The sequence below is a fragment of the Crocuta crocuta genome, unplaced genomic scaffold (genome assembly GCF_008692635.1).
Source record: "Crocuta crocuta isolate KB4526 unplaced genomic scaffold, BGI_CrCroc_1.0 scaffold457, whole genome shotgun sequence".
Lineage (NCBI taxonomy): Eukaryota > Metazoa > Chordata > Mammalia > Carnivora > Hyaenidae > Crocuta > Crocuta crocuta.
Window position 1 is genome coordinate 2,530,275 of NW_027531318.1, and position 27,385 is coordinate 2,557,659.

Here is a 27,385-nt window from a genome sequence, read left to right on the forward strand (position 1 = left end):
CTTTTTCCTTGCCAATACGGCTGCCTTTTATTTCTTTTTGTTGTCCGATTGCTATGGCTGAGACTCCTGGTGCTATGCTGAATAATAGTGGTGAGGGTGGACATCTACATCTTGTTCTCAGTTTTTCCCCATCAAGGATGATATTGGCTGTGGGTTTTTCATTATGGCCTTTATTGTGTTGAGGTATGTTCCTTCTAAAACTACTTTCTTGAGGGTTTTTATCATGAATGGACATTACTGTCTCAAATTGTTTTTCTGTTTCTATTGAAATGGTCATGTGGTTTTTATCCTTTCTTTTGTTAATGTGATCTATCATGTTGATTGATTTGCAAATATTGAACCATCCTTGCAATACAGGAATAAATCCCACTCTATCATGGTAAATGATTTTTTAAAATGTATTGTTGCATTCAGTTTGCTTGCATTTTGTTGAAGATTTTTGTCTCTATATTCATCAGATGGTGGCCTGTATTTCTCTTTTTAGTGTGTGGTGTCTATCCAGTTTTGGTATCAGAGTAATGCTGACCTCATAGAATGAATTTAGAAGTTTTCCTTTCTCTTCTATTTTTTTGGAAGAGTTTGAGAAGAATAGATGTTAACTGTTCTTTAAATGTTTGGTAGAATTCTCCTGTGAAGCCATCTGGCCCTGGACTTTTGTTTGCTGGGAGTTTTTTCATTACTGATTCAATTTCTTTGTGATTATTGGTCTGCTCAAGTTTCCTATTTTTTCTTGTTTCAATTTTGGTTGTTTATATATTTCTAGGAATGTATCCATTTCTTCCAGGTTGTCCAATTTGTTACCATACAGTTTTTCATAATAATCTCTTACAGTGTTCATATTTCTGTGGTGTTTATTTCTTCTCTCTTATTTGTGATTTATTTATTTGGGTCCTTTCCCTTTTGTTTTTGATAAGTCTTGCTACCAGTTTATCAATTTTATTATTTTTTTCAAAGAACCAGCTCCTGGTTTCATTGATCTGAGTTTTTCTTTTATTCTTTTTTTGTTTTTTTTTTTCTTTTTTTTTTGGTTTCTATAAAATCATTTATTTCTGTTCTAATATTTATTATTTTCTTCTTCGGTTGGTTTTAGGCTTTGTTGTTCTAACAAATATTATCAAAATGTCTGTATTACCCAAAGCAGTCACCACATTTAGTGTAATCACTATCAAAATGCCAACAGCATTTTTCACAGAGCTAGAACAAACAATCCTAAAATCTGTATGGAACCACAAAAGATCCCAAATAGCCAAAGTAATCTGTTTTTTTAAATTTTTTAAATGTTTTTTATTTATTTCTGAGAGAGAGAGAGAGACAGTGTAAGCAGAGGAGGGTCAGAGAGAGAGAGGGAGACACAGAATATGAAGCAGGCTTCAGGGTTTTGAACTGTCAGCACAGAGCCCTACGAGGGGCTTGAATCCACGAACCGTGAGATCATGAGTTGAGCCAAAATCGGATGCTTAACCAACTGAGCCACCTAGGCGCCCCCAAAGTAATCTTGAAAAAGAAAAGCAAGCATGGAGGCATCACAAGTTTTGACTTCAAATTATATTACAAAGCTATAGTGATCAAAACAGTATGGTACTGGCACAAAAATAGACACATAGATCAATGAAACAGAATAGAAAACCTGGACATGAATCCACAATTATGTGATTGATTAATAATCTTCAACAAAGCAGGAAAGAATATCCTACAGGAAAAAGATAGTCTCTTCAATAAATGGTGTGGGGTGGCATACAAAAGAATGAAACTCCACCATTCTCTGTCACCATACGCAAATATAAACTCAAAAGAGATTAAAGACCTAAATGTGAGATCTGAAACCACAAAATTCCTTGAAGAAAGTATGGTCAGTAATTTCTCTGACATCAGCTGTAGCAACTTTTTTCTAAATAGGTTTCCTTACAGGGGCACCTGAGAGGCTCAGTCACTTGCATGTCCAACTTCAGCTCAAGTCACGATCTCACATCTTGTGAGTTCAAGCTCCACATCAGGCTCTGTGCTGACAGCCTGGAGTCTGCTTCAGATTCTGTGTCTCCCTCACTCTCTGCCCCTCCCCAGCTCATGCTCTGTCTCTCTCTTTCTCAAAAATAAATATTAAAATATTTTTAAAAATAAAATAAATAGGTGTCCTAAGGCAAGGGAAATGAAAGCAAAAATAAGCTATTGAGACTATATCAACATGAAAAGCTTCTGCACCGCAAACAATGAACAAAACTACAAGGGAACCTATGGAATGGGAGAAGATATTTGCAAATGACATATCTGATTAGTGTCAAAAATATATAAAGAAGTAATAAAACTCAACACCCAAAATATGAATATTACAATTAAAAAATGGGCACAAGATATGAACAGACATTTTTCCAAAGGAAACATCCAGGTAGCTAAAGGACACATGAAAATATGCTCATCATCACTTATCATCAGAAAATGAAAATGAAAACTACAATAAGATATCACCTCACACCTATCAGAATGGCTAAAACCAGCAATACAAGAAAACAACAGATGCTGGCAAGCATGTGGAGAAAGGGGAACCCTCTAGCACATTGGTGGGAATGCAAACTGGTCCAGCCACTGTGGAAATGAGGGAGAGGGAGAAGGGAGTGGGGAGAGAGAGGCACAACCTAAAAAACAGACTCTTAACTGTTGAGGGCTGATGGGGGTAGAAGATGGGTGAAATAGGTGATGGGGATTAAGGAGGCACTTGTGATGAGCACCAGGTGATGTATGGAAGTGCTGAATCACTATATTGTACACCTGAAACTAATATTACACTGTTACCTACCTTGAGTTAACACAAAACCTTAAAAATTAAATTAGAAAGGCTTAAAAATTGAAGCTTATTATACTGTACACCTGAAACTAACATAACATAATGTGTTAATACATACTTGAATGAAAGAATAAAAATTAAATTTTAAAAAGTGAAATGTCAAAGTCTTTGAACAACATTTTAGAGAGAAGTGAAAATTTATATGAATCAACTTATGAAAGTCAAAGGATTTTATAATTCACATTTTAAACAACTTGTGTCTGGAAGTCAGTGTTATTTTTATGTGAAAATGCCTCAAATAGAGAAAAAGTCAAATTAGAGAAGGGAACCTCTTCTGTGAATCCTAGGCCACATCTCATTTGTTTCCACTACAGTGTAATTTTAAAATCATGTGTAAGCAATATGTTACGAAAAGTCTCAATTAACTAGAAGTCAACCAGGCAAATCCACATTTAGCTAATGTGTTTGCAAGTTACACTTTTGGGGGAAAGAGGTAGATGCCTACAAAGTGCTGCTGTTGTGAGTTAGTAAAAAAAAAAAAAAAAGTGAGAAAATGAGAGTTGATGGAATAAGATTCAGCTTTTCCCTTTTCTAGTCAAATACTCAATAGTGAGAACTAAAGATGATGAGAATCTATAAACTCTTTAAAATTTTTAAGTGATAATCATTATTCCTTTTTTCCAAAATGGAAGACACTTTAGTGCTTTCTAGAAGTATATTTAAACTCAAGGATTAAAACAAACACACAAAAAGGCCTTTGGTAAACTCTGAGTTAATCAGAGCATCAGTTGGTTTTTCTAAGATTGTGATTATTCAGGATCTTTTACTAAGTTCAATTTGCTTATATTAATTCACATGCATTAGCCACAAAACTATGATGTGTCTTAGAAAATAGCATCCACCCCATGTGTGGTGGGGATGGCTGGAGCCACAGACTGTATTCTGAAGTTATGCTTCGGTAGCTATGGTGAGGACCGCACTGTGGGAAAAGTCATGAAACATTCTACCATGAGCACCAGTGGGATAATTTTAGGAGATTAAAGTGGGAGCTGGTCAGTATTTGGCGGGAGAATTAACAGTAGAGGCCAGCAAATATTGTAACAGAGGATTAAAAATTATCAGTCATAATCACCACTTTGAGCAGTGGGAGTAAACTTGTGTAGTAAACATCTAAGGCCAAACTGTGAATTTCATTACATGTCAAAGAAAAGAAAACTACTTGGTGTATAATGCCAGCATGTGTGTTTGGGGAACAAAAGTTTGGAGGATGTGGCTAAATCATAAAAATAAGATTTGCTTATATTTGGAGCTTTGTAGATTACAAATTCAATGCTTTAAAAATTTAGTTTTCAGGGGCGCCTTGGGTGGCTTATTCGATTGGGTGTCCGACTTTCACTCAGGTCATGATCTCGCGGTTCGTGGGTTCGAGCCCCGCATCGGGCTCTGTGCTGACAGCTCAGAGCCTGGAGCCTATNTATTTACATATATTTAATGTATAAAAATATAAATATGTTGTGTTAATATATAAGTATTCTAAAAAATAACGTATATGTATAAGACATATACATAAAATCTAAAAGAATAACAGAAATAATTCTAAAGTTTATTGGGAAACATGAAACATAAGAAAAAGACTAATACAGTGGGAGAGAGAGAGAGAAAAAAAATCAAAAGTTCATTCTAGGAGGTCTAGCATATAACTAGTATGTTTTCTAGAAAGAGAAAATAGATATAATGATGGAGAGATTATTTTAAAAATAACACAAGAAAGTTTTCCAGAACAGGGGAACTTAAGATTCTAAGTTGAAGAATTAACTAGTGCCCTGAAAAATCCATTTTAAAAGGGAATAGCATAGTGAAGTTTCAGAATAACAGAAATAAAGAGATGATCCATTTAAAACATATGCAATACAGAGTTGGGAATCAGAATGTTAGATTTCTCAACAGCAACATTGGAACCTAGAAGAACCAAGGAGCCACACCTTCAAATATTGAAGAGTAATGTTTCCTAACCTGCAGTTCTGTATCTTACCAAAGTGTCAATAAGTGGTGATGGTTTAAACATGTAAAAATGCAAGTTTGGGGTTTTTGTTAGTTTTGTTTTTTGCTTCTAATATAACCCCTTTTAGGAAGCTACAAATCCTTTAACAAATCCCAGGATGATGAGGAAGAGAGGTGCCAGGACTTACACTGTGCAGAAAACGAGAGTCAGTGCAGATTGGAGCATGTGGAAGAAACACTTGAGTTGGAGGGCTCCAGGAAAAAATTGGAAGTGATAAACTATGATAGGTTTGCTCATGTGGAAATTTGTATTAAGAGGCTATAAAGAGGGAGGAAATATTTGCAAAGGACATATCTGATAAAAATTTTCATCCCAAAATATGCAAAGAACACTTTTTTTCTTTTCTTTTTTTAAAAATATAGTTTATTGTCAAATTGGCTTACATACGACACCCAGTGCTCACCAACAAGTGCCCTCCTCAATGCCCATCACCCATTTTCCCCTCTCCCCCACCCTCCCATCCACCCTCAGTTTGTTCTCTGTATTTAACAATTTCTTGTAGTTTGCCTCCCTCCCTCTCTGTTTGTAACTATTTTTTCTCCTTCCCTTCCCCCGTGGACTTCTGTTAATTTTTTCAAGACCCACATATGAGTGAAAACATGTGATATCTGTCCTTCTCTGACTGACTTATTTCACTTAGAATAATACCCTCCATTTCCATCCATGTTGCTGCAAATGGCATGATTTCATTCTTTCTCATTGCCATGTAGTATCCATTGTATGTATAAACCACATTTTCTTGATCCATTCGTCAGTTGATGGACACTTGGGCTCTTTCCATAATTCGGCTATTGTTGAGAGTGCTGCTGTAAACATTGGGGTACATGTGTCCCTAGGCATCAGCACTCCTGTATCCCTTGGGTAAATTCCTAGCAGTGCTATTTTTAATTTTTTGAGGCCCCTCCACGCTGTTTTCCAGAGGGGCTGCACCAGTTTGCATTCCCACCAACAGTGCAAGAGGGTTCCTGTTTCTCCACATCCTCATCAGCATCTATAGTTTCCTGATTTGTTTGAGATACCACTACAAAGACCTCTTAAAACTCAACAATAAGAAAAGCAACAACCCAATTTTACAAAAGGACCAAAGCCTTTAAAAGTCACCTCACCAGAAAACATACACAGATGGCAGATAAGCATGTGAAAAGATGCTTCACATCACATGTCAGGGAAATGCAAATTAAAACGCAAGTGCGATTCTACTACGTATCTAGGAGAATGACTGAAATCTGACAACATCAAATGCTGGTGAGAATGTAGAGCAACAGGAACTCAATCATTGCTGGTGGGAATACAAAAATGGTACAGGTACTTTGGAAGACATAAGTTTATAAATTTTGTACAAAACTAAACATACCTTCCAAATCCAGCAGTTGTGTTCCTTTGTATTTACCCCCAAAGAGCTAAAAATTTTTGTTTGCACAAAACCCTGCATACGCTTATAGCAGTTTTATTCAATTTGGAAGCAATCAAGATGTCCTTGAGTAGGTAAATGGATATAAACTGTATTATATCCAGACAATGGAATAGTATTTAGAGCTAAAACTAAGTGAGTCATCAAGCCATGAAAAGACAGGAGGACAGGAGGAAACTTAGATACATATTACTAAGAAACTAATCTGGAAAGGTTACTACTATATGATTCCCACTATATGATATTCTGGAAAAGGCAAAACTATGGAGATAGTAAAAAGATCAGTAGTTTCCAGGGAAGGTGGGACAGCACAGAGGATTTTAAGATGGACAAAATACTCTGTATGCTACTCTAATGACAGATAGATGTCATTAGACATTTGTCCAAACCCATAGAATACATAGCACCAAGATCAGATGCTAATGTAAATTATGGACTTTGGTAATAACATTGGATCAGTGTGGGTTCATGAGTTGTAACCAGTGTACCACATTAGTGGGGGATGTACGTCATGGGAGGGCTACACATGTGTGGGGGCAGGTCATCTATGGGAAATCTCTGTATCTTCCTCTCCATTTTGCTGTGAGCTTAAAACTGTCTAACAAAAAGACTATCAAGAGTGGAAAAAATTAGACAGGCTTTAAGAAAACAAAGCAAAAGAAAAACCAAGAATGTCATAGAAGAAAGGACATATAATCATAGCGCTCCATTTGGATTAGTAATGAACAATATATAAATAGTATTAAATAAAAACATTTATTTAAAAGCTGTGCAACAACTTGGGAGGACATGGGAGATGAGAATCGGGAGGGGACATTGGGATTACATTGCATGGGTGAGCAAATGCTTCCTCTATCTTCACAGGAAGCAACAGATAATATTTAAAATTATTCAGAAATATGTAGTGAATGTTCATTGACTAATGAATGGATAAGGAAGATGTGGTGTGTGTTTGTGTGCATGTCATGCACACACAGACACATACACACAATGGAATATTGTTCGGTGGTCAAAAAGAATGAAATCTTGCCATTTGCAACAACATGGAAGGATCTAGAGAGTATTATGCTAAGCAAAATAAGCCAATCAGAGAAAGATAAATATATGATTTCACTCATATGTAGAATTTAAGAAACACAACAGATGAACACAGGAGAAGGGAAGGAAAAATAAGATTAAAAAAAAAAAGAGGGAGGCAAACCATAAGGGACTCTTAAATACAGAGAACAAACTGAGGGTGCTGGAGGGGTGTTGGGAGGGGGAATGGGCTAAGTGGGTGATAGCCATTAAGGAGGTCAGTTGTTGTGATGAGCACTGGGTGCTATATGTAAGTGATGAATCATTAATGCTATTCCCAAAACTATTATTACGCTATATGGTAACCAACTTGAACTTAAATTTTTAAAAAATGGGGCTCCTGGGTGGTTCAGTTGGTTAATTGTCCAACTTTTGATTTCAGCTCAGGTCATGATCTCACAGGTTGTGAGTTTGAGCCCTGTATACGGCTCTGTGCTGGCAGCATGGAGCCATCTTGGGATTCTCTCTCTCTCTCTCTCTCTCTCTGCCCCACTCCTCCTCTCACACACTCTCTCTCAAAATAAATAAATAAACATTAAAATTTTTTAAAAATATATGTAGTCAAATATTAGAGGTATTTAGTTAGATATGGGTGTTTGTTAAATCCCTAGCTTTTGTTTTCTGTAATAAATTATATTCATAATTTACTTTTAATAATATTGAGTACGGTATTAAAAATCACTAACCTAATGGAATAAAGTGAGCCATGCAAGAGTCATCAGCAAACTGTATCACAAACCAGGAATTATGATTGATCTGGTCTGAGTATCTCAGGTTGAATTAAAAAGAAATGTTATAGAAAACAGTGAAAAGTTTTAAAAGTGTTTATCTTGGGACTGGGTAGACAGAGGGACAAGTGGTGAGGAAGCAGAAGAATCTTTTATTGTAAGACTTTTAGTTAGTGTTTAAAAACATCAGCTATGCATATGCAAGTTTTACTTTGAAAAAGTGTGATTTGGAAAACAATGATGCAAGCAACTTTCAGAATCTATCAATAATTCCAAGTCAGTATGGTTATACTGTTTGTGTTTCTCATAAGAATTTAACTAAATATGAAATGAGAAGTTAAACTGATTGACGTTTCATTTCACTTATTTCCTCTATCCAGATAAATTATTTATAAGTTGGGACATGGCTAAATTTTAAATTTAATAAAAGCCTATAAAATTATTAGCTAATAATTATGATGTTAATTAAGAACATAAGTAGGCATAAAAAGCTATCAGTCAATAAAAGTATTCAATGATCTTTAAAATGTTTAAAAATCAATGATACATATAAACTCTTCTTTTGGGCACATCCAATGCTCTATTTTTTTTAGAAGACTAGTAAGTGTATGTTTCTGCTTTTATTCTAGTTTTTGAAAACCTTTCAGAGTTATCCAGTCATGAAATCACAGGCACTATATCTCCTATTACATTATTTTCCATTTTAAATCATTTTAGGAAAGCCATATAGAATTTATCCATAATTTAGAATTGACTTGAGCATTAAGCATGGTATTGCATTGGAATTTTTATCTTAGAAAAAAAAAACATAGCTTAGTTTTGTATAGTATTTTGCAATTATGCTGTCATTAAAGACAGAGAATGCAAAAACAAAAAGAATGTTAGCCTTGAATTCTATGTAATCATTTCATGATTAAAGAATTAAAATAATGGTTCTATAATTAGTTTCTATGCTTGTATGATAAAACCTCTCTAATATGAAAAGGAACATGATAATCATTTTATTTTGTCATCAAAACCCATCAGGTTTTGTCATTTAATTTCCCCTGCTTTTTTATTTCAAATTTTCATAACGTACTCCTGATTTTCGCTCTTCTTTTTGTTCTCCAGAATTTTCACTTTCAGTGCTGAATTCCTTTGCTCTTTACTCAGAAACGCAAATGTATACTTTAGTTTGAAGCACAGGCTTTAACTGTTGGTCACACTGGCTAACCTTTATATCCCCAGTGGTTTTATTGAATGAATAGCATAATCCATAAACTTTCTTCAACTCTCTAACCTATTAGAATACCTTATATATGTCCTTGCCATTTATTAGACAGTGTTTTAAAATCACACGATCTATGAAAAATAAGTGGCACTTGGGGCATTAACCCCAAATTATAACCGTGTCTTGCACTGTGCAAAGAGAAATGACATATGTGGTTTCTTACAGGCAATAACATTTGATTTTCAAGAATGTGTTTAAAGTCATAGGTTTACCTGGAAAACACTTATTCCTTTCAAGGCACGTAGAGTAGCCTACAAGGGAGTGAGGAAGACTCAAGAGACACACTACTTCTCTCCACTTCCTTCACCTACTCTCCTCCAGGGGCCTCAAGAGGTTCAGTCTGGCTTCTCCAACCATCCCTGGGGAGTTGGTCTCATGATATTTGTTGAGATATCATGTTCATTTGTTGAGAAGTTTTATGAGAACATGATTTCTGAAATGAAAACTTTGATAATTAGTTTTTCTTTGATAGTCTTTTAAAGCCTGTGAAATAGTATTGCTTTGTGCCAAGTTTTAAGCAAATGCCTCATTGAAGGTGTGACCGCAATAGATTTTGCAATCTTTTTGGGTAGAAAACAGCTTGGATTATTTCTGTGAAATTTACTAGTCAGGAAACGTGACCTTGGGCTCACAATAGAATGTCTTTTTCTGTGTATTTATTGTTGGGTCCTGAAATTATGTATGTCTGTGCACGTGTGTGTTCTTTGTAGCTGAAGGAATTCCCTTCGAAAAAGTAAAGCTAAATTTTTCTCACTCCTGCCTGAGACCAGTGACAGGCTAATAAGGAAGAGTGATGATAGTAATAAAATGGGGCGAGGGGTACATTCCTGAGATTTTGCTGCTTATAAAATGATAGCCCTGTTACCAAATGACCACACAGGGACCCAAAGAGAGATCCAGTCCTGAGTCTCTCTGATGCAGAGAGGTGACCCTCCCTATGACTCATCACATCAGAAGCAAATGCTGTATTAACAGCTTTGGTGACTACCTTTTTAACCCAGAGAACATAGCTGTATGTTTTTAATTTGTTATGATTTATTACACTGAAATTGGTGTGAAATGGACAACAAATCATGGGTGTCAAAATCTGAAAATGAATTTTATCAGCTGAGGAAAGTGAGTGCCTTTGGGATTTGCATAAGTTTCTCATAATTCTTTCCATATTACAGATGATGAGCAAAACTGTGAAAATAAACTGAAAATGACATGATATTTCCTAAGTAGCTAATTTCATGTGTACATATAGACTCAAATAAATATAGACATTTAGCCTCACTTTAGACTTTCTCTATAATTCATAGTGATTTGTACATATCCACAGCGACATTTATCTAAAAACCTTAAGTAAATATTAAGACCATCATCACATCTCACAAATGTCTGAGATTATCTATAGAAAACTGCAATCATTATACCAAAGTGTTTACCAACTTCATTTCTTCACTGTTCCAACCCAGAAAAGAGAATTTATATCTATGTGCCAATGTAAAATTGCTAAGATTGAAGAAAGCGCTATCCCAAAATTTCAGATGTTATAAATACCCATCAGCATTGGGGAAAAAAAAGCTCCCCTTGTTAGAAACTAACTTTGCATGCATAATTAATTGGAGCACCATATTCCTGCTTCACAACCAGAAGAGAAATTGAATTCAGGTGTTTGGTGAACATATGGGGGATTTACTGTGAATTTATGACCTGTGGTTTGAGTGTAAAACCCCAAGATACTTGCTGATAAAACTTAATGAAGCTTGTGCAGAGGAGCTATTTTTATTTGTAGTTTGGTAATTGATACATTTCTTGGTTTAACCCTCCCAGCCTTTCTCCCATTTCTCATAAATCTTCCAGTTTGAAAGAGAGAGAGAGAGAGAGAAAGTAGAAAGCCCTAGTCTTCTTAGTCAGAAGACCAATGCTTACCTAATACAAAAATTCAGGTATGCTTTTCCACAGTATTTTGGTCTGTGCCTTCCTCCCTTCCCTTTTAATCTATCAAGTTATGCTTTCTCACCTGTACAAGTAACAGAAGGCAAACCCAAGTGCCATGGAGGAAGCACTCCAGGTTCTTCCTAGAGAAGCAAGAGCCTTCACAGAGAGGTGACACCACTTTACTCCATCTTAAGAAAGCAAGCATGGAGGTACAGTGTAGCTCATCATTAAAACTGAGGCAACAAAGCCACTGCCATTGGAAGGTTTTTACTCCAGGAATAAATAAGGCTTCAGGGACAGGATCCTGTCGCACACTCCCTAGCAATGTCGCTCTGCTTCTCTGCACCTAGGGTTTTACGAAGAATGCTCCTGATTTGAGTGCCAAGAAAGAAAACACATGACAAGTGCTCCATTTTAACATACGGGGTGTAATGGGTTTAATGAGAAACCTGTGTTTGCTCACTAATTTACAGCAATTAAGAACTCAGTTCTGACATCTGTAGATTATAACTATTTGTCTGGCGATTACAAGATCAGGAATAGTTTATGGAATTGCTAATGAGTAGAGAGAAATAACTAAGTGAGAAGAATGTGGCGTACCTGTAGTCTCTAAATGACACCAGCCCCTAATAGTTGTGCTGGCATCCCTTTCTTGGTCAGTGACATTTCTCCCCCCAACACTGTAGTCATCACTGTTCAAGAACTTGTTTGTATCCACTTTATCATGCTGACAATCTATCTGTTTTGAAAGGATTACAACTCTGTACATCCGTGCATGACATCACAGTAAGACATTGCTTAATGATCTGAGACGCTTGTGGTCATTGCTGACTGCCTGTTTCTAAAGCTATGTGACAGTTCTGCCCTACATATGTTTTCTCCAGTGTCACTTTTTGCCTTCTTCAGCCCTAGTGTCTGTTTTAAGTGACATCCATGAAATAGCTGAATTGTAGACTTGCCACTGGTACGAATAAGGGGACTAAAAGTCTGCCCCTTTCTAAGGATGCAAGGAGAATGAGGAATTGGACAAGGAAGGGAAAGGTGCTTTAATTTTTCTGTAGTCAAAATATTTTGAAAAGTAATGCTAAACTTGAAGGGTGGTTTACATAATGTACTAGATCTTAGTCTTTTCATTTGTGGACCTACCAAGGAAATCAAAAAAGAGATACATTTCCCTGAAATAAGTGGACCAAAACACAGGGACATCCTGTGAAGGCTGAGTTATCCAAAGACATCATCAAAGGCTCAGAAAAGCCAGAGTTCAGAAAAACAGGGTCTTTGCGTGTAATGAGCGGTGTCCTGGAAGCTTTAACTTACTATCTTCACCTTCCTAAGCGTGCTGGGAGCTGGGATGCAGACCATCCTGATGTTTCAGATATCTTGATTGCAAATCTCAGCTTCTGGGAGACAGTAAGACACTGAAGTGCTAGCCAGTGGAGAAGAAAGAGTTTCTGAAGTAGGGAGGTTGGCAGTCAGTGAAGCTCTAGGGTCCCGCTCTGGTGTACGCGTGCGATATCTGTGGGAGTGCTGGAAATACCTCAACGGGAATAAGCTTTGAGTGTGGAGTTGCAGGATATCCAAGATCTCAGATAGGATTTGGAAATTGACTATTTTTTTAATTGGGAAAAGAATAATGTCCTTTTGCATTCCTAGTAATTGGATGCCGGGTGCAGGTGTGAAATTCAGTAGCATTTGGGATAGAATTTTGTGCTTAGGCCAAAAAGTAAATTGCTAGGGCTGAGAGGTATGTAGCAAAAATAAGCTGATATGATTAACAAAATCTTTACTCTCTGCGCCTTGTTAGTAAATGGGGGATTTGAGGGACATGTGTTAAGTCCTGAACTCTCGAGAAACTAAGTAAAACCAGTTTTGAACCAGGAATATCTCCTCATGAGTTGTGTCAGATCGTGGCAGGTCACCAATCTCTACCGGGAAGAGAAACAAGGACTGAGCCCTTGAGTTCAGTTTTACCAAATGACCTGGCTAGCAAGTCTGTTTTTCACCAGACCCTGAGAAGATACCCACATTGCAGCTTTGGTCTCATGAGGACTAATCTTTGGAGATCACAGAGGCAGAGTGGACATTTTGAGTGAAGAGATGGGGAGGTTGACCAAAGGAGTCACCCAAAGCAACTGGGTAGATTTCTATTGGAGCATTCTTGGCTATATACGGGTGCTCAGTGGAAAGCATATGTAATTGGTTTCATGTGTTAAGATCTGGCAATAACCATCTTTCAGAAACATATTCTGCAATAGTATTTACTTTCTGAAATTTTTCTCAGAGACTAGAACTTTGGAGTGACTAACCATATAAATGATAGTAGTAAAACTCATTCATAAAATATGATTCCTCTCTTATATTCTGCTCTTCTAGCCAATATACTTTTGCAGCGATGGGTAGGGCATAGGTCTTTGTGCTTCTAGGTCACTTTATTTCATTTAATAAGTATGTACAACTTCCCTCCCCCACCATTGTTTAAGGTGATGTGGTAGTGGTGGTGGTGGTGGGTGTGTGTACATGTGCATGGTTAAGGGAAGGAGGTTTAGAGTATATTTCTGTTGTTTTTTGTTACGGTGGAACACAAGAAGGCAGACCCACTGTGCAATCACATTTCAAACCCCATTTGCATCACATCTGCTAACATCCTGTGGGCCAAATCAAGACACATGGCCAAGGCCCACATCAATGGGTATTAGTTCAATCTCTGCATAACAAGTTAACACAGCCTTAACAGCTTATTATATCAGTTTGTATAGATCAGTTTCTATGACCCAGCAACAGCTCAGCTGAATCCTCTGCTCAGGGTCTCATCCAGGTGCAATCAAAGGGTGAGCCAGTCTGGGTTCTCAATGGGGGGCTCCACTAGGGAAGCATTTGCTTCCCTGCTCCTGGAGTTGTTGACAGCATTCTGTTCTTTGCAGCTGTAGGATTCAGGGCAGCTTTTCTTCTTCAAAGCCAGAAAAGAGAGAGAAGGATTTGCAAGATGGACACTGCATTCTTATATAATCGCACAAATGTAATCATATCCATTCCTTGACCTTTGCTACATTTCATTGGATAGAAGCAAGTCACAGGCCCTGCCCACACTCAGTGGTGGGGGCCGGGACGGGGGAGGCATTGCACAAAGATGTGAATACCTGGAGGCAGAGATCATGGGGCCACTTTGAAGTCTGTCCATTACAGATATTTGCAGATCAGCTTACCCTGCCACAGGGACGTGGCATACAGAATATATATGTGTTAAATGATTGTGATGAAGGCATGAGCTTAAGAAAGGGGAACACATGTGCATGTAAGTTAAACACTGTAAAACGGTGTTTGCTGGCAGAATCAGAAGATGGAAAGGAAAGATATGAACGAATTTACCTTCCTCTCTTTTCTTATACTAGAGATCCTAATCACCTCTCCCTTCTGTCTACCGTCTTCCTTCCCTTTCATATTTGTCTTCTTTCTGCGGGAAAGATAGTGTATAGCAAGATGGTAACTTCTGCTTAAAAAAAAAGTGGTTGTTATCCCTTCTATTGAATTCTGGTTCTTAAAGCTATGGCCTCTGTTCCAGTTTTCCAGATTCCTTTTGCATAATTAAAAATGCAAATGTTAAGGTATTTTTAGTCCATAAAGAATTAATCAGTCACATCACAAACTCTCCTCTCTCAGCATACGCTCATCTGAAAAGATAGGTCAGAACTCAAGCCTGCAGGGCAGTATATATCCAGGGTTAGATCAGAAGGAGCAAATAATAGAAGCAAATAGAAAAGGCAGGACTATATGGACAATGCCGAGTTGTCTTTTTTTTTTAAATATTTGTTTCTTGGGCCTTTTACTAGGGGATCACTGGCCTTATCTTGGTGCAGTGGAAGTAAATAGCTTAGAAAGGCAACATATAAAACAGGCAGCATCTGCTGACTACAAAGTAGAGGTTGCAATCTAGCTGGCCACAGACCTGTTTGGAATTTGGTTTTTGTTTTGTCTCACCTAGGACCAAAAGAAGAAAGTAAGCCAACATTTAAAATTCAGGGAGCAGAGGAGAAAACTGTAGTTCTGACTTCTCTTTTTCTTTTAAAAAAAGTTAGAAGGTAACACGAGGCTCACATCCCTTCAGGACAACAATCTACTGGGACTAAGGGCCTCCGTTTCCAGACCTAGCATATTACTCCCATTTGTCACAGATTGTACATGGGTGCTTCCACAGCATCAGGTTTCCTTCACTCTTTAGTCAACTGCCCCACGGGCACTGGAATTTCTCCCAGCCATGAAGTTTGCAGGATGAATTGTTTTCAAAGTACTGTCCATTTAAGCACCTGCAGTGCTTTTAAATGCACTGGTTCCCAAGACTTGCACAAGGCTGCCTGAATCAGAATCTCTCTAGGTGAGTCTCAGTCAGCAAGTTTAAATAAGCATTCTGGAGGAGTCTCATACACACACTATGTATACATGAGAATGACTGGTGACTTTTCTCTTTTCATTCACTGTACCTAAGGAGAAGGTTGGATAACATGCCTATGGCGCACAGGTGCAGGACAGGCTTTAGCATTTACCTGCAAATAGGATTGTTGCTGCAGTTAGCAAGAATTGGTATGCCAGCTGCTTTTGCAAAGCACGTTTAAGTGGTCCATTCTGAAGGCTGTAGAGCCTAGCACTCTGTGTGATCCACCTCTACCAGGAGAGGGTACAATGTCCCTGGTAATTATGGATGAGAAAGATTTGAGTTTCATATAATTCAGGGCTGCACTGTGCATGCCAGATCAGGACTCTCTGTAGTATGTGAGCCAATGCTGTCAGAAAGACTCCTGATATCACTGAACCAAAACAAACCCACTTCACTTAGTGCAAGAGTTATATATAAAATACACCACACACACACACACACACACGCACACACACATAAAAGAAAGTTCCAGTTGGACTAAAACTTAAAAAACAGTGTGCAAGGGAAGGCTGCATTAGTGTTAGACTTAAATTGTCTTATGTCCGTCTATGTGGATTCTTTATAAAAAATAAATCATCTCTATAATTCCCCCTCCTCATCCTTCCTTTCTGTAGAAATTATGATTTGGTGGCTTGTCATTAAGAGTTGTATTGTCTCGGGGCGCCTGGGTGGCTTAGTCGGTTAAGCGTCCGACTTTCCCTTAGGTCATGATCTCGCGGTTCGTGGGTTTAAGCCCCGCGTCGGACTCTGTGCCGACTGCCAGCTCAGAGCCCGGAGCCTGTTTCAGAGTCTGTGTCTCCCTCTCTCTCTGACCCTCCCCTGCTCACACTGTCTGTCTCTCTCTCTCCTAGAAATAAATAAAACATTCTGCACGTATAGGAGGATTAGGAGAAATTTGACGGAGGAACAAGGGGGCGAAGGGGTGGAATGATGGGGGAAAGGGAGAGAGGCAAACCATGAGAGACTCTTGAATGCTGACAAAAACTGAGGACTGATGGATGTTGGGGGGAGGAGGGATGGGCATGGAGGAGGGGACTTATGGGGATGAGCACTGAGTGTTATGTGGAAACTAATTTGACAATAAACTATTTGTAAAAATAAATAAATATTCATAAAAAAAAGAAAAATAAATAAATAAAACATAAAAAAAAAAAAGAGTTGTATTGTCTCTCTCACCCATCGGATCAACTCATGTGGTATCTTTATTATATCCCTCACATACACAAATAATGAACAACTGAAAGTTGGCAATGAACCTAAATATAAGTTGATTGGGATGTGTAGGGATTAACCACTAATGCTAATGAATATTTAAAATTTCCTTTGGCTTTCTTGGCAGAAGAGCTAACCAAGAACTTTACAAGTCCAAATGTGAATTATTGGCCCGTTGTAGACTGGCCTGAGAAACAGAATGAACAGTTGCAATGGTTTCATTCTTGAAGCCAGGATTTCACCTTCAGACTGCCAACTGTTGTCCCCCAAGGATGCTTGATGGTCCCCCAGTCTTTGGAAGTCATCATCAATCAGGAAAACCATTGCAGCCTGTTTTTCAAGTTCAGCCCTTAGAGTCGCTTTGCTAGTCTTCGACAAGTTGGTTGCCATTCTCTAGAGCAGAGGAAGAAAGGAAGCAAAGGAAAAGAGAGTGAAGCAGTGTCTCACGAGCTACTGAGATTTGAAATAAGGGCAGAAGTGACTTCCAGAACTTGGCTTATACTGTGTAAAACATCGAGGTCACCAGAATTTAAAATTAAGGACACTGGGTCAACTTCCCTTGTTGGGAGATTTGCACTTTCAATTAACCATAAATAGTAGGACATCAATTTTCATCAATGGCTTGGACTTCATGAATTTAATAATTATAGGATTAAAATTCACAATAGTACATGAAAATAATAGGGAAATATTTCTAGTTAGACCTATAAAATACTTTGTCAGTCAAGCCTCCTATAATCCCCCTATTAGAAGCTATGAAGAAATATTCCAGGAACAAAAAAGTCACAGTTGGAAAAATGTACTAAGATTAATGATTGCTCACTTTCCTGTCTTACGAACTATCTTCATGCCTACACTAGCACAGTTTAACATGGAGAGCAAGGAATTCCAGAGATTGGGTGTTACATTGGGAAGCCTTTATGGAAAATTTTTGTGTTCAAAAATATAAGATGCCATATGTGTTTTTTAAAAGCCAGTAACAACCTTGGGGTGCCTGCGTGGTTCAGTTGGTTAAGTGTCCGACTTTGGCTCAGGTCATGATCTCACAGTTCATGGGTTTGAGCCCTGTGTCAGGCTCTGTGCTGACAGCTCAGAATCTGGAGCCTGCTTCAGATTCTGTGTCTCCCTCTCTCTGCCCCTCCCCCACTCATGCTCTGTTTCTCTCTGTCTCAAAAATAAACATAAAAATTTTTTTAATTAAAAAAAATTAAAACCCAGTAACAACCTGTTCAAGAGTATGGAGGGGCAGTTTTAAACTGTATCCAAATGTAGACTGAAGCATCATGCCAAATAGCTCATTTTATAGACTCATTAACCTTTAATGTTCTCAGGGCGATAAGTTCAAAATATTTGTCGGAAGAACAAAGGGAAGGCAAGCTTTTATTGACTGGAAAAATAATCAAATTGAAAGTATTGACAGGATGTTCCAGAAGCTCTAATGAAATTAATAGAAACATAAAGGTGATAGGGATCTACCCCGTAGTTTAAATGATGAAAGACTATCCCATATTCTTGGAAGACATTAATATTGTGGTTCTGTATGCAAATATTTTCAATGTGAGATTTTTAAGTCTTTGGAAGTCTTCAAAACAAATAGAATTATATCAAGACATATATTAATTTGGGATTTTTATATACTCTACTATGACAGGCTTTCTCTTTACAAGCCACCTCTCACAAATTACATTACCCAGGAGGGTGGGCCACTAGAAAAATTCAGATTCACACCAAGTAAGCAGGGCAGCATGTTTTCTATGAAGAAACTCAGTCTTCTAATAGCTTACAGCTCCCCATTCTGCTAGCAGTTTGGAGGATATATATGATAAGTATAAGGCTTGATTCTTGTCCTCAAGGAATCTGATGTTTTGTTGGGGAGACAGCATGTGCTTAATGCACTTGAATTGATCCCCTGATAGGACGCACCTTAGTCCTCACAGAATGAGGTAGACCAAAAGTGCCATGAAATTTAAGATTGATTTTGGCCCTCTGCAACTCTTACAAAATACTGTTTTTTAAAATCTGTATGATTTTATAAAGCAGGGACTTTGGAGTCTGATATATGTTTTACTAAGTGATACAACATGGCATAGTGAAATGAGGGCTGGACTGGACACCAGAATAATCTGGATTCCAGCCTAACCTCCCCACTGGCCAGTGGGGAGACTTCAAACAAGTCACTTACCTCTTCGGATGTCAGTTTCTACACATGTGTGTGCATACGCGTGTGTGTGGAAGAGAAAGAAATACTACCATCTGTACCTATCTTAAAAGCTTTTGGTGAGGATAAAACAAAATTTAACACTATTAAAAAAAAAAGAGTCAGGGGAACCTGGGTGGCTCAGTCAGTTAAGCATCTGACTCTTGATATCAGCTCAGTTCTTGATCTCGGGGTCACCAGTTCAAGCCCCACATTGGGCTCCACGCTGGAGGCCGAGCCTACTTTAAAAAAAGGAAACATTATTATTAACTAACTGATGAAATTCAACTACCATCAAAAGTTATTTCTCAAATGCTTTCTCATTTATGCTGTAAGAACTGCATTTTGTGTATAGAACTTTGATAACTCCCAAATAGGAACTTCGTATCATGGCATTATGAAAATAATACTATGGATTTGTGCACATACTACAGTGTATGGTATTAGCTTATTTGATTGTTGCAAGTATGATATTCAGAGCAAATTATTATGTCCACTTCATATATACAAAAAAATCCCACAACTCAGAGGCGTTAGGTGCCTTCAACTAAAAAGGTGGGGAAGCTAGGACAGGACCCTGGTTATTTCTGATTTTTAATGCAATGTCCTTTACAAAAAAAATTGGCTGCCAACACCTTGTCAGATTACAGAAAGGAAATGAGGCTTTTAAAATACTGCATAAAAAAGGAATGTCTAAAAATACTGCTTGCCCTCTTGATTATCTGCTTGAAATAACTTCAGTAAGTCTTAATCATAAGAACAAAATGAAAATTTCTTTTAAATGCCCAGATACTGTTTTATAAATTCACTTCCTCTTAAACAATGTCCTCTCACAGGAAGCTGCCATTTTTTCCCTAGCAACTGCCATTTACAGATTGTATTTCTGAAGGGTGTTCATTCTTGCCCCTTATATCTTTTAGCAACAGATCAACTCCTAGCAACCATGATCGGATACAGCGTCTACGGCAAGAATTTCAGCAAGCAAAGCAGGATGAAGATGTAGAAGATCGGCGACGTACCTATAGCTTTGAACAACCCTGGGTGAGTATTTGGTTCTTCAGCACAGGGAATAGTCTGACAAGTTCCCTGCAGCAAGAGCCCCCAAGCTGTGACCTTAGCCCTTTATGAAACAAGACAAGATGGAGCCAGATTCCTTTGACCTTTAACATATTGACCTTTTCCTCATTTCCATCTGGGTTGCATCATTGCTAATTTCATTTTATATCTTGTTGCACCATCTGTCCATTGCATAATCGGTTTCATTCGCAAAAGGATACTTGCTCTCATCTGTGCACTTTTTTTAAAGTTTAGTAAATATTTTCCTATATACATTTTTCTCAGAATTGGAGCCAGAATAAAGTAGTTCAACACATGTCTATTGTGTATCTACTATGTACAAAGTATAGTATTTAGCAATTCTTGATTCTTTATTCTCCCTCATTCCCTTTGTATATTTGTTGAATCCATCTTGTTTATCTGCACATATCCCCGTTCTAGTTTATCCTCCTTATAGCCATCAGAGTGATTTTTTTTTTTTGAAGTTTATTCATTTTTGAGAGAGAGACAGAGAGAGAGAGGAGAGCAGGAGAGGGGCAGAGAGGGAGACACGGCATCCAAAGCAGGCTCCAGGCTCTGAGCTGTCAGCACAGAGCCCGACGTGGGGTTCGAATGAACTCACAGAATGTAAGATTGTAACCTGAGCCAAGTCAGATACTCAACCAGCTGAGCCACCCAGGTGTCCCTGGGTGATTTTTCTAAAACAAAACTTTGAATGGCTTCTCAATGCCCACGAGAAAGAGTCCAAATTCCACAGTTTAGCACACTAATCCTTCCCAGTCCGGCCCCAGACTTGTGCTTGTACTTGTGTTTTGTCTTGGCGATGATGGCAGTGCTGGGAATGAAAGGCATTGGGGTAGATTTGGGGGTGTTCTCGATGGTGGGAATTTTTAAAAAATTTTTTGCTAATATGTATTTACTTTTGTGTGAGAGAGAGAGAGAGACAGAGCACGAACATGGGAGGGGCAGAGAGAGAGGGAGATGCAGAATCCCTAGACTCTGAGCTGTCAGCACAGAGCCCAACATGGGGCTCGAATCCACAAACCACAAGATCAGGACCTGAGCCAAAGTCAGACACAACCGACTGAGCCACCCAGGTGCCCCAAGATGATGGGAATTTTGAGGAATCTCTTTGGAAACTTGAGAGAGAATCAATTAGACATGAATATACAGGCTACTTGAAACAGGAAATTCTAGCTGAGAGTATTAGTGATCAATATGGTAATGTGACCATAACCAACAATCCTTAGAGGACTGGGAATAGAAAAATAATTTTTTGATTAATTCTGCAATGGAGGTTAGCAAGCCAGACATGGCAGAAAGTCAAGGAAAGTACTCTGGAGGCCTGGGGAAGAGGTGGGTGGAACATCACCCCGTCTGGGTAGGATGGTGAGTACAGCTCAGGGATGTATTACCCAAATTGCCTGGGAGGATACAAGAAGGGTCAGCAGTCTAGGGGTGTGAAAGCCTAGGGGGCTGTGGTCAAAATAATATAATTTTTGGAGTCCCGGATCTTGGAAGCGGAACAGTTCTTGATGATTTGAGGTCAAAGTTATGCCATCCATGTGAGTTCCTGAAGTAGAAGAGAGATTAGAATCCAAAGAGTTAATGAGTTCAGTTCAAAGTGTTGGGATTATAATTACATTAGGTATATGGGAAGGTAGGGCTAGAAGGAAGAACAGTGTTAGAAAAGGCTTAGAGATAAAAAAAAAAATCCTGATTTATTTTGGAAACGATATGGACCCAACTGCCACAGAACTCAGAGGTAGGTTATATTGTAAGGAAGGAAAGATGAAGGTCCAAATGTAGTTGGAGCCTTCAACACTAGATTGGAAGATTGAAGGAAGATGGTATGAGGACAGAACACTGGCCCACTCACTGGCCAGGTGACCTAGCTCTTCAGCCCTGTTTTCATATGTGTAAACCAAAAGACTTAGAGTAGATGGTTGAGTGTCAGTTATCAAACCCTTTGATATAATGAAAATTTAAGAGGTAGCTGAATGTGTCAGGTAAGGCAATACAAGTAGAACTTCTCAAAGTGTGGCCCACAGGCCAGCACCATCACTGTCACCTGGAACTTTCCTCAGACCTCTGGGATCTGAACCTCTCTGGCTGAGACCCAGGAATCTGTATTTTAACAGAGGGGGTCATTCTGAAGCATGTTACTTTCCAAAGCACTGATCTTAGGGTTAAATCATCTCTGAGGTCCTTTTTACTCCTAAAATCCAACACCCTCAATATACTCTGTACAAGGCCAGAAACCTATAAATGTTTGATCAAGGAGTTTAGTGATCAAATTGGGGTCTGTGGAAGATAATTTTGAGAAAGGAGAAGAAGGAAAAATGGGAAAAGCAGTGCTGGTTTCAAGGACTTTGCCTCCATTCAGGTTAGGAAGGAGGAGCCTAGAGCAGGCAATTGGTAATACAAGACCACCATCCAAGAGTAAAAACTCTTCATGAGGTCGATTCTAGCCTAACTTTCAGAGGTTATGTAACAACTTCAGCAGATGTAATACCTAAGAAAATCTCTAATTGTGTTTCTACATCAATATTATTATTAGAGGTATTGTTTTTCTAAAACAGTTATTTTTTAGATGATCAAGTAAATTGAATCATTCCCATGTAACAACATGACAGAAGTATGTTAATCTACTTATATTGTTTGCCATAATTGAGTTAATCTCTTCCTACCAGCTTGCCTAAAGTAGGATTCTTTTTTTTTAAATTAAGTTTTGTGTACAAGATAGCGATTCAACACTTTCATAGAACACCAAGTGCTCATCACAGTAAGTGCCCTCCTTAACCCCCATCACCTGTTTCACCCATCTCCTCACCCACTTCCCCTCTGGTAACCATTAGGTTGTTCTCTGTAGTTAAGAGTCTGTTTCTTTGTTTATCTCTCTCTTTTTTTTCCCCTTTGCTCATTTGTTTTGTTTCTTAAATTCCACATATGAGTGAAATCATATGGCACTTGCCTTTGTCTGACTGACTTATTTTGCTTAGAATTGTACTCTCTAGCTCCATCCATGTTGTTGCCAGTGGCAAGATTTCATTCCTTTTTATGGCTGAGTAATATTCCATTGTATATATACCACATCTTCTTTATCCATCCATCAGTTGATAGACACTTGGGCTGCTTCCATAATATGGCTATTGTAAATAATGCTGCAATAAACATCAGGGTGCATGTGTCTCTTTGAATTAGTGTGTTTTTTTTTTTAATTTTTGGGTAAACACCCAGTAATATGATTACTGGATCGGTAAGGTAGCTCTATTTTTAACTTTTTGAGGCATCTCCATGTTATTTTCCACAGTGGCTGCACTAGTTTGCATTCCCACCAACAGTGATGAGGGTTCCCTTTTCTCCACATCCTTGCCAACACTTGTTTCTTATGTTGTTGATTTTAGTCATTCTGACAGAATGAGTAAATGTGAGTTTTGATTGGCATTTTCCTGATGATAAATGATGTGGAACATCTTTTCATGTGCCTGTTGGCCATCTGGATGTCTTCTTTGGCCAAATGTCTGTTCATGTCTTCTGCCCATTTTGTAAATGGATTATTTGGTTTTGGGGTGTTGAATTACATCAATTCTTTTCATATGTTGGATTCTAATCCTTTATAAGATACATCATTTGCAAATATCTTCTCCCATTCTGTAGGTTGCCTTTTAGTTTTGTTGATTCCTTTAATGTGCAGAAACTTTTTATTTTGATAAAATAATTTTTATGGTCCCAATAGTTCATTTTTGCTTTTAGTTCCCTTGCCTCAGGACACATATCTAGAAAAATGTTGCTTTGACCAATGTCAGAGAAATTACTGCCTGTGCTTTCTTCTAGGATTTTTAAAGTTTCAGTTTTCACATTTAGGTCTTTAATCCCTTTTGAGTTTATTTTTGTGTATGATGAAATAAAATGGTCTAGTTTCACTCTTTTGCATGTTGCTGTCCAGTTTACACAACACCATTTGTTGAGGAGACTGTCTTTTTCCCATTGGATATTCTTTCCTGCTTTGTTAAAGATTAATTGCCCACATAATTGTGGGCTTATGTCCAGGTTTTTTATTCTGTTACATTTTCTGTATGTCTGTTTTTGTGCCAATACCATACTGCTTTGATTACTACAGTTTTATAATATAAGTTGCTGTTTGGAATTGTGATACCTCCAGTTTTGCTTTTCTTTTTCAAGGTTGTTTTGGCTATTTGAGATCTTTTGTGGTTCCATACAAATTTAAGGATTCTTTGTTCTAGTTCTATGAAAAATGCTATTGCTATTTTGATAGGGTTTGCATTAAATATGTAGATTGCTTTGAGTAGTATAGATATTTTAACAATATTTGTTCTTCCAATCCATGAGCATGGAATGTCTATTTCTTTGTGTTATCTTCAATTTCTTTCGTCAGTGTTTTATAGTTTGGAGTATAGGTCTTTTACCTCTTTGGTTAAGTTTATTCCTATGTATTTTACTGTTTTTGGTGCAATTGCAAATGGGATTGTCTTCTTAATTTTTCTTTCTGTGGCTTCATTATTAGTGTATAGAAATGCAGCATATTTCTTTTGTATCCTGTGATTTTACTGAATTCGCTTACGAGTTCTCATAGCTTTTGGGAGGGGTCTTTTGGGTATTCTTTTTCTTCTCTTTTTTTCTTTCTTCCCATTGTTTTTCCTTGAGAGAGTGTGCATGAGAGCGTGAGTGGGGAGGGACAGAGGGAGAGAATTTTAAGCAGGAGTCACCCCCAGTGTGGAGCCTGACATAGAGCTTGATCTGGCAACAATGCAATCATGACCTGAGTCTGATGCTTAAATGACTGAGCCACCTAGGTGCCCCTTTTGGGTTGTCTATATATAGTATCATGTCATCTGAAAATAGTGAAAGTTATATTTCTAACTTACCAATTGGGATGCTTTTATTTCTTTTTGTTGTCTGATTGTTGTAGCTAGGACTTCCAGTACTATGCTGAATAAAAATGGTGAGAGTGGCCATCCTTGTCTTATTCCTGACCTTAGAGTGAAAGGTCTCAGTTTCCCTAATTGAACATGATGTTTGCTGTGGGTTTTTCATAGAATGCCTTTATTATATTAGGGTATGTTCCCTCTAAACCCACTTGGGTTTTTATCATGAATGGATGTTATACTTCATCAGACACTTTTTCTGCACATACTGAAATGATGGTATGTTTTTTATCCTTTCTCTTATTGGTATGATATATCATTTGATTTACTTGAAGCAGGATTCCTTTAGAACGCAGAGTTCTAACCTGCAAGGCCCTCCAGGGGTTTTCTCAGTCTCCATACCATACCATGAGGAGCAGTGGAATGCCACCTGACTTTACCTGGGAATGTGGATTTCAAGCCAACATATTTGCAACATTACTGTTAATTAATTAATTGATCAGGTATATTGGGTGCTTACTATGTTCAGTCAGTGTGTCTGTTGCTGGAGAACAAAGATGAGGAAGAAAAAATACCCTTAGAACCCTAAGTCAAGCTGATACAACAGAAAAGAATATTTTGTACATATGATACACGTATGCATGGAATATTAAACACAGAGGAACTATGCCCAAATCAGTTGTGGGTGGTTAGGAAAGGCATGAAAGAAGGCCTCAGTGCTTGCTTCAGCAGCACATATCCTAAAATTGGAGGGATACAGAGAAGATTAGCATAGTGCCTGCACAAGGATGGCATGTAAATTTGTAAGCTTTTTATATATATATATAAATTTATATATATATTTATTTATATTTATNATAACTTTGAGAAAGAGAGAAACATATATTTGGGAACTAAGGTTTATCAGATTTTTTCTTATTGGTGACATTTTATCTACACGTACAATGTCCACATTTGAAGCTAAGTGAGTATTTCCTATTTCTTAGCTGTAGATGTTGTTCATTGGGAGATGTAGAAATGATTTGAAATCCATTTTGGTCCCTTTATAGGATTCTTTTTTTCCTAATGGGGGTGGTGACTATGTTGGCATACATTCCCGTGCTATCTACTTAATATGAACAATCATGTTAGGAAAAATGTTTGAGAAAATCCTATACATCCAGAAACTCACCTACTGAAGGTCATAGGCCAAATTATTGTATATCAAAATGCCATAGCAACTTTAGACCCAACACTTGGCTTGTATTATCATTTCCTGTAATGAGTGAGCAGGGAATTATTTGGATGACAGGCTGATTACTTTAGGAATGGAATAATTTCCTAAATTGTGGGTCAGAAGTTGACCTTTTCTTTTTCTTTCTTTCTTTTTTTTTAAATTTTCAAACAATTGGGATCTTGCTGTTTTTTCTCCTTTCTACTGATCATATAAATGAGCTTAAAGTGACTATAATTCTACTAAGTGTATTAATTTTCATACCAATTCTCCCTGTTGCCTTAATAGGGTTTTGTCTGCCTTAATAAGACCCTCAAAACATAGCTGGGTCTGTGGTTTTTGTTATCTGTTTTACAAAATGAGTTTTGAGTATGTTAGATTTTTTTTTCTTTTTCTGTGTGTATTCTGACCTTAAAAGGTCACAGTGTGTTTGAAAAGGAGAGACTGTGATCTCACCCATTGGAATGGTTTGTCATCATTTTAGTTTTAAGGAACCACAAATTCATCTTCAAGCTATGTGTCCATCTTAATCCATATTAGGTGAAATTGTCCCGCTTGTTGGAAATGCCACACACAAAGTGTGACCAGATGTATCATAGAGAAGATCTGAGCCAAACACTTTACAAACAGGGGGTGCTGCAGCAAATTCATCCAAGTAGCTCTTTTCAATTCATCCATTTTCAAAATGTCTTCCCTAAATGCTAGCAGTGTGGAATGCACCTGTTCCTGGGCTTTTGTTCAAAATAATGTTTGGACTCTGGTTTCTCTTCAGATCGAATACATCTTTCGCCTTTTACAAAATAATGTTTGGGCCTGAGGGAGCTGGTCTGTGGCACAAAGGGTCTTTAGATGAGCAGAGGCCCAGGAAATTTTCTTAGCTCCATAACTGAAAGCATTCTCTCCCAAGTTGCTGAAGAGAAGAGGGAGGAAGAGGAGGAAGGGGAGAAAAAGCAACTTCTTCACCATGTAGTGCCAGGTGCAGCATAAATAAAGCAGCAAGTTGCTTTAAATCTTTCTTAAGATAATGGAACAATAGCTGAGGTTAGGATTATTATCACAGAGCTCAGATATGGACAGAACTTAGTGTTGCTTTTAAAAGAATTAAATTGCACGCTGCAGACATAAGTACCATATGCTGT

The 27,385-nt window shown here is 37.8% G+C and overlaps 1 protein-coding gene and 1 non-coding gene across 2 annotated transcripts in view; both read left to right on the top strand.

The window, feature by feature from the left end:
- PARD3 (par-3 family cell polarity regulator) overlaps positions 1-27,385 on the top strand; it is a 548,282-nt gene that overhangs the window by 507,296 nt on the left and 13,601 nt on the right. Inside the window, 1 exon segment of the mRNA XM_077771780.1 lies at positions 20,009-20,129. Within this exon segment, the coding sequence (XP_077627906.1) occupies positions 20,009-20,129 (121 nt within the window).
- On the top strand, positions 25,750-25,857 carry LOC144238055 (U6 spliceosomal RNA). Its single transcript, XR_013336997.1, has one exon. It is a non-coding gene; the product is annotated as a U6 spliceosomal RNA (small nuclear RNA).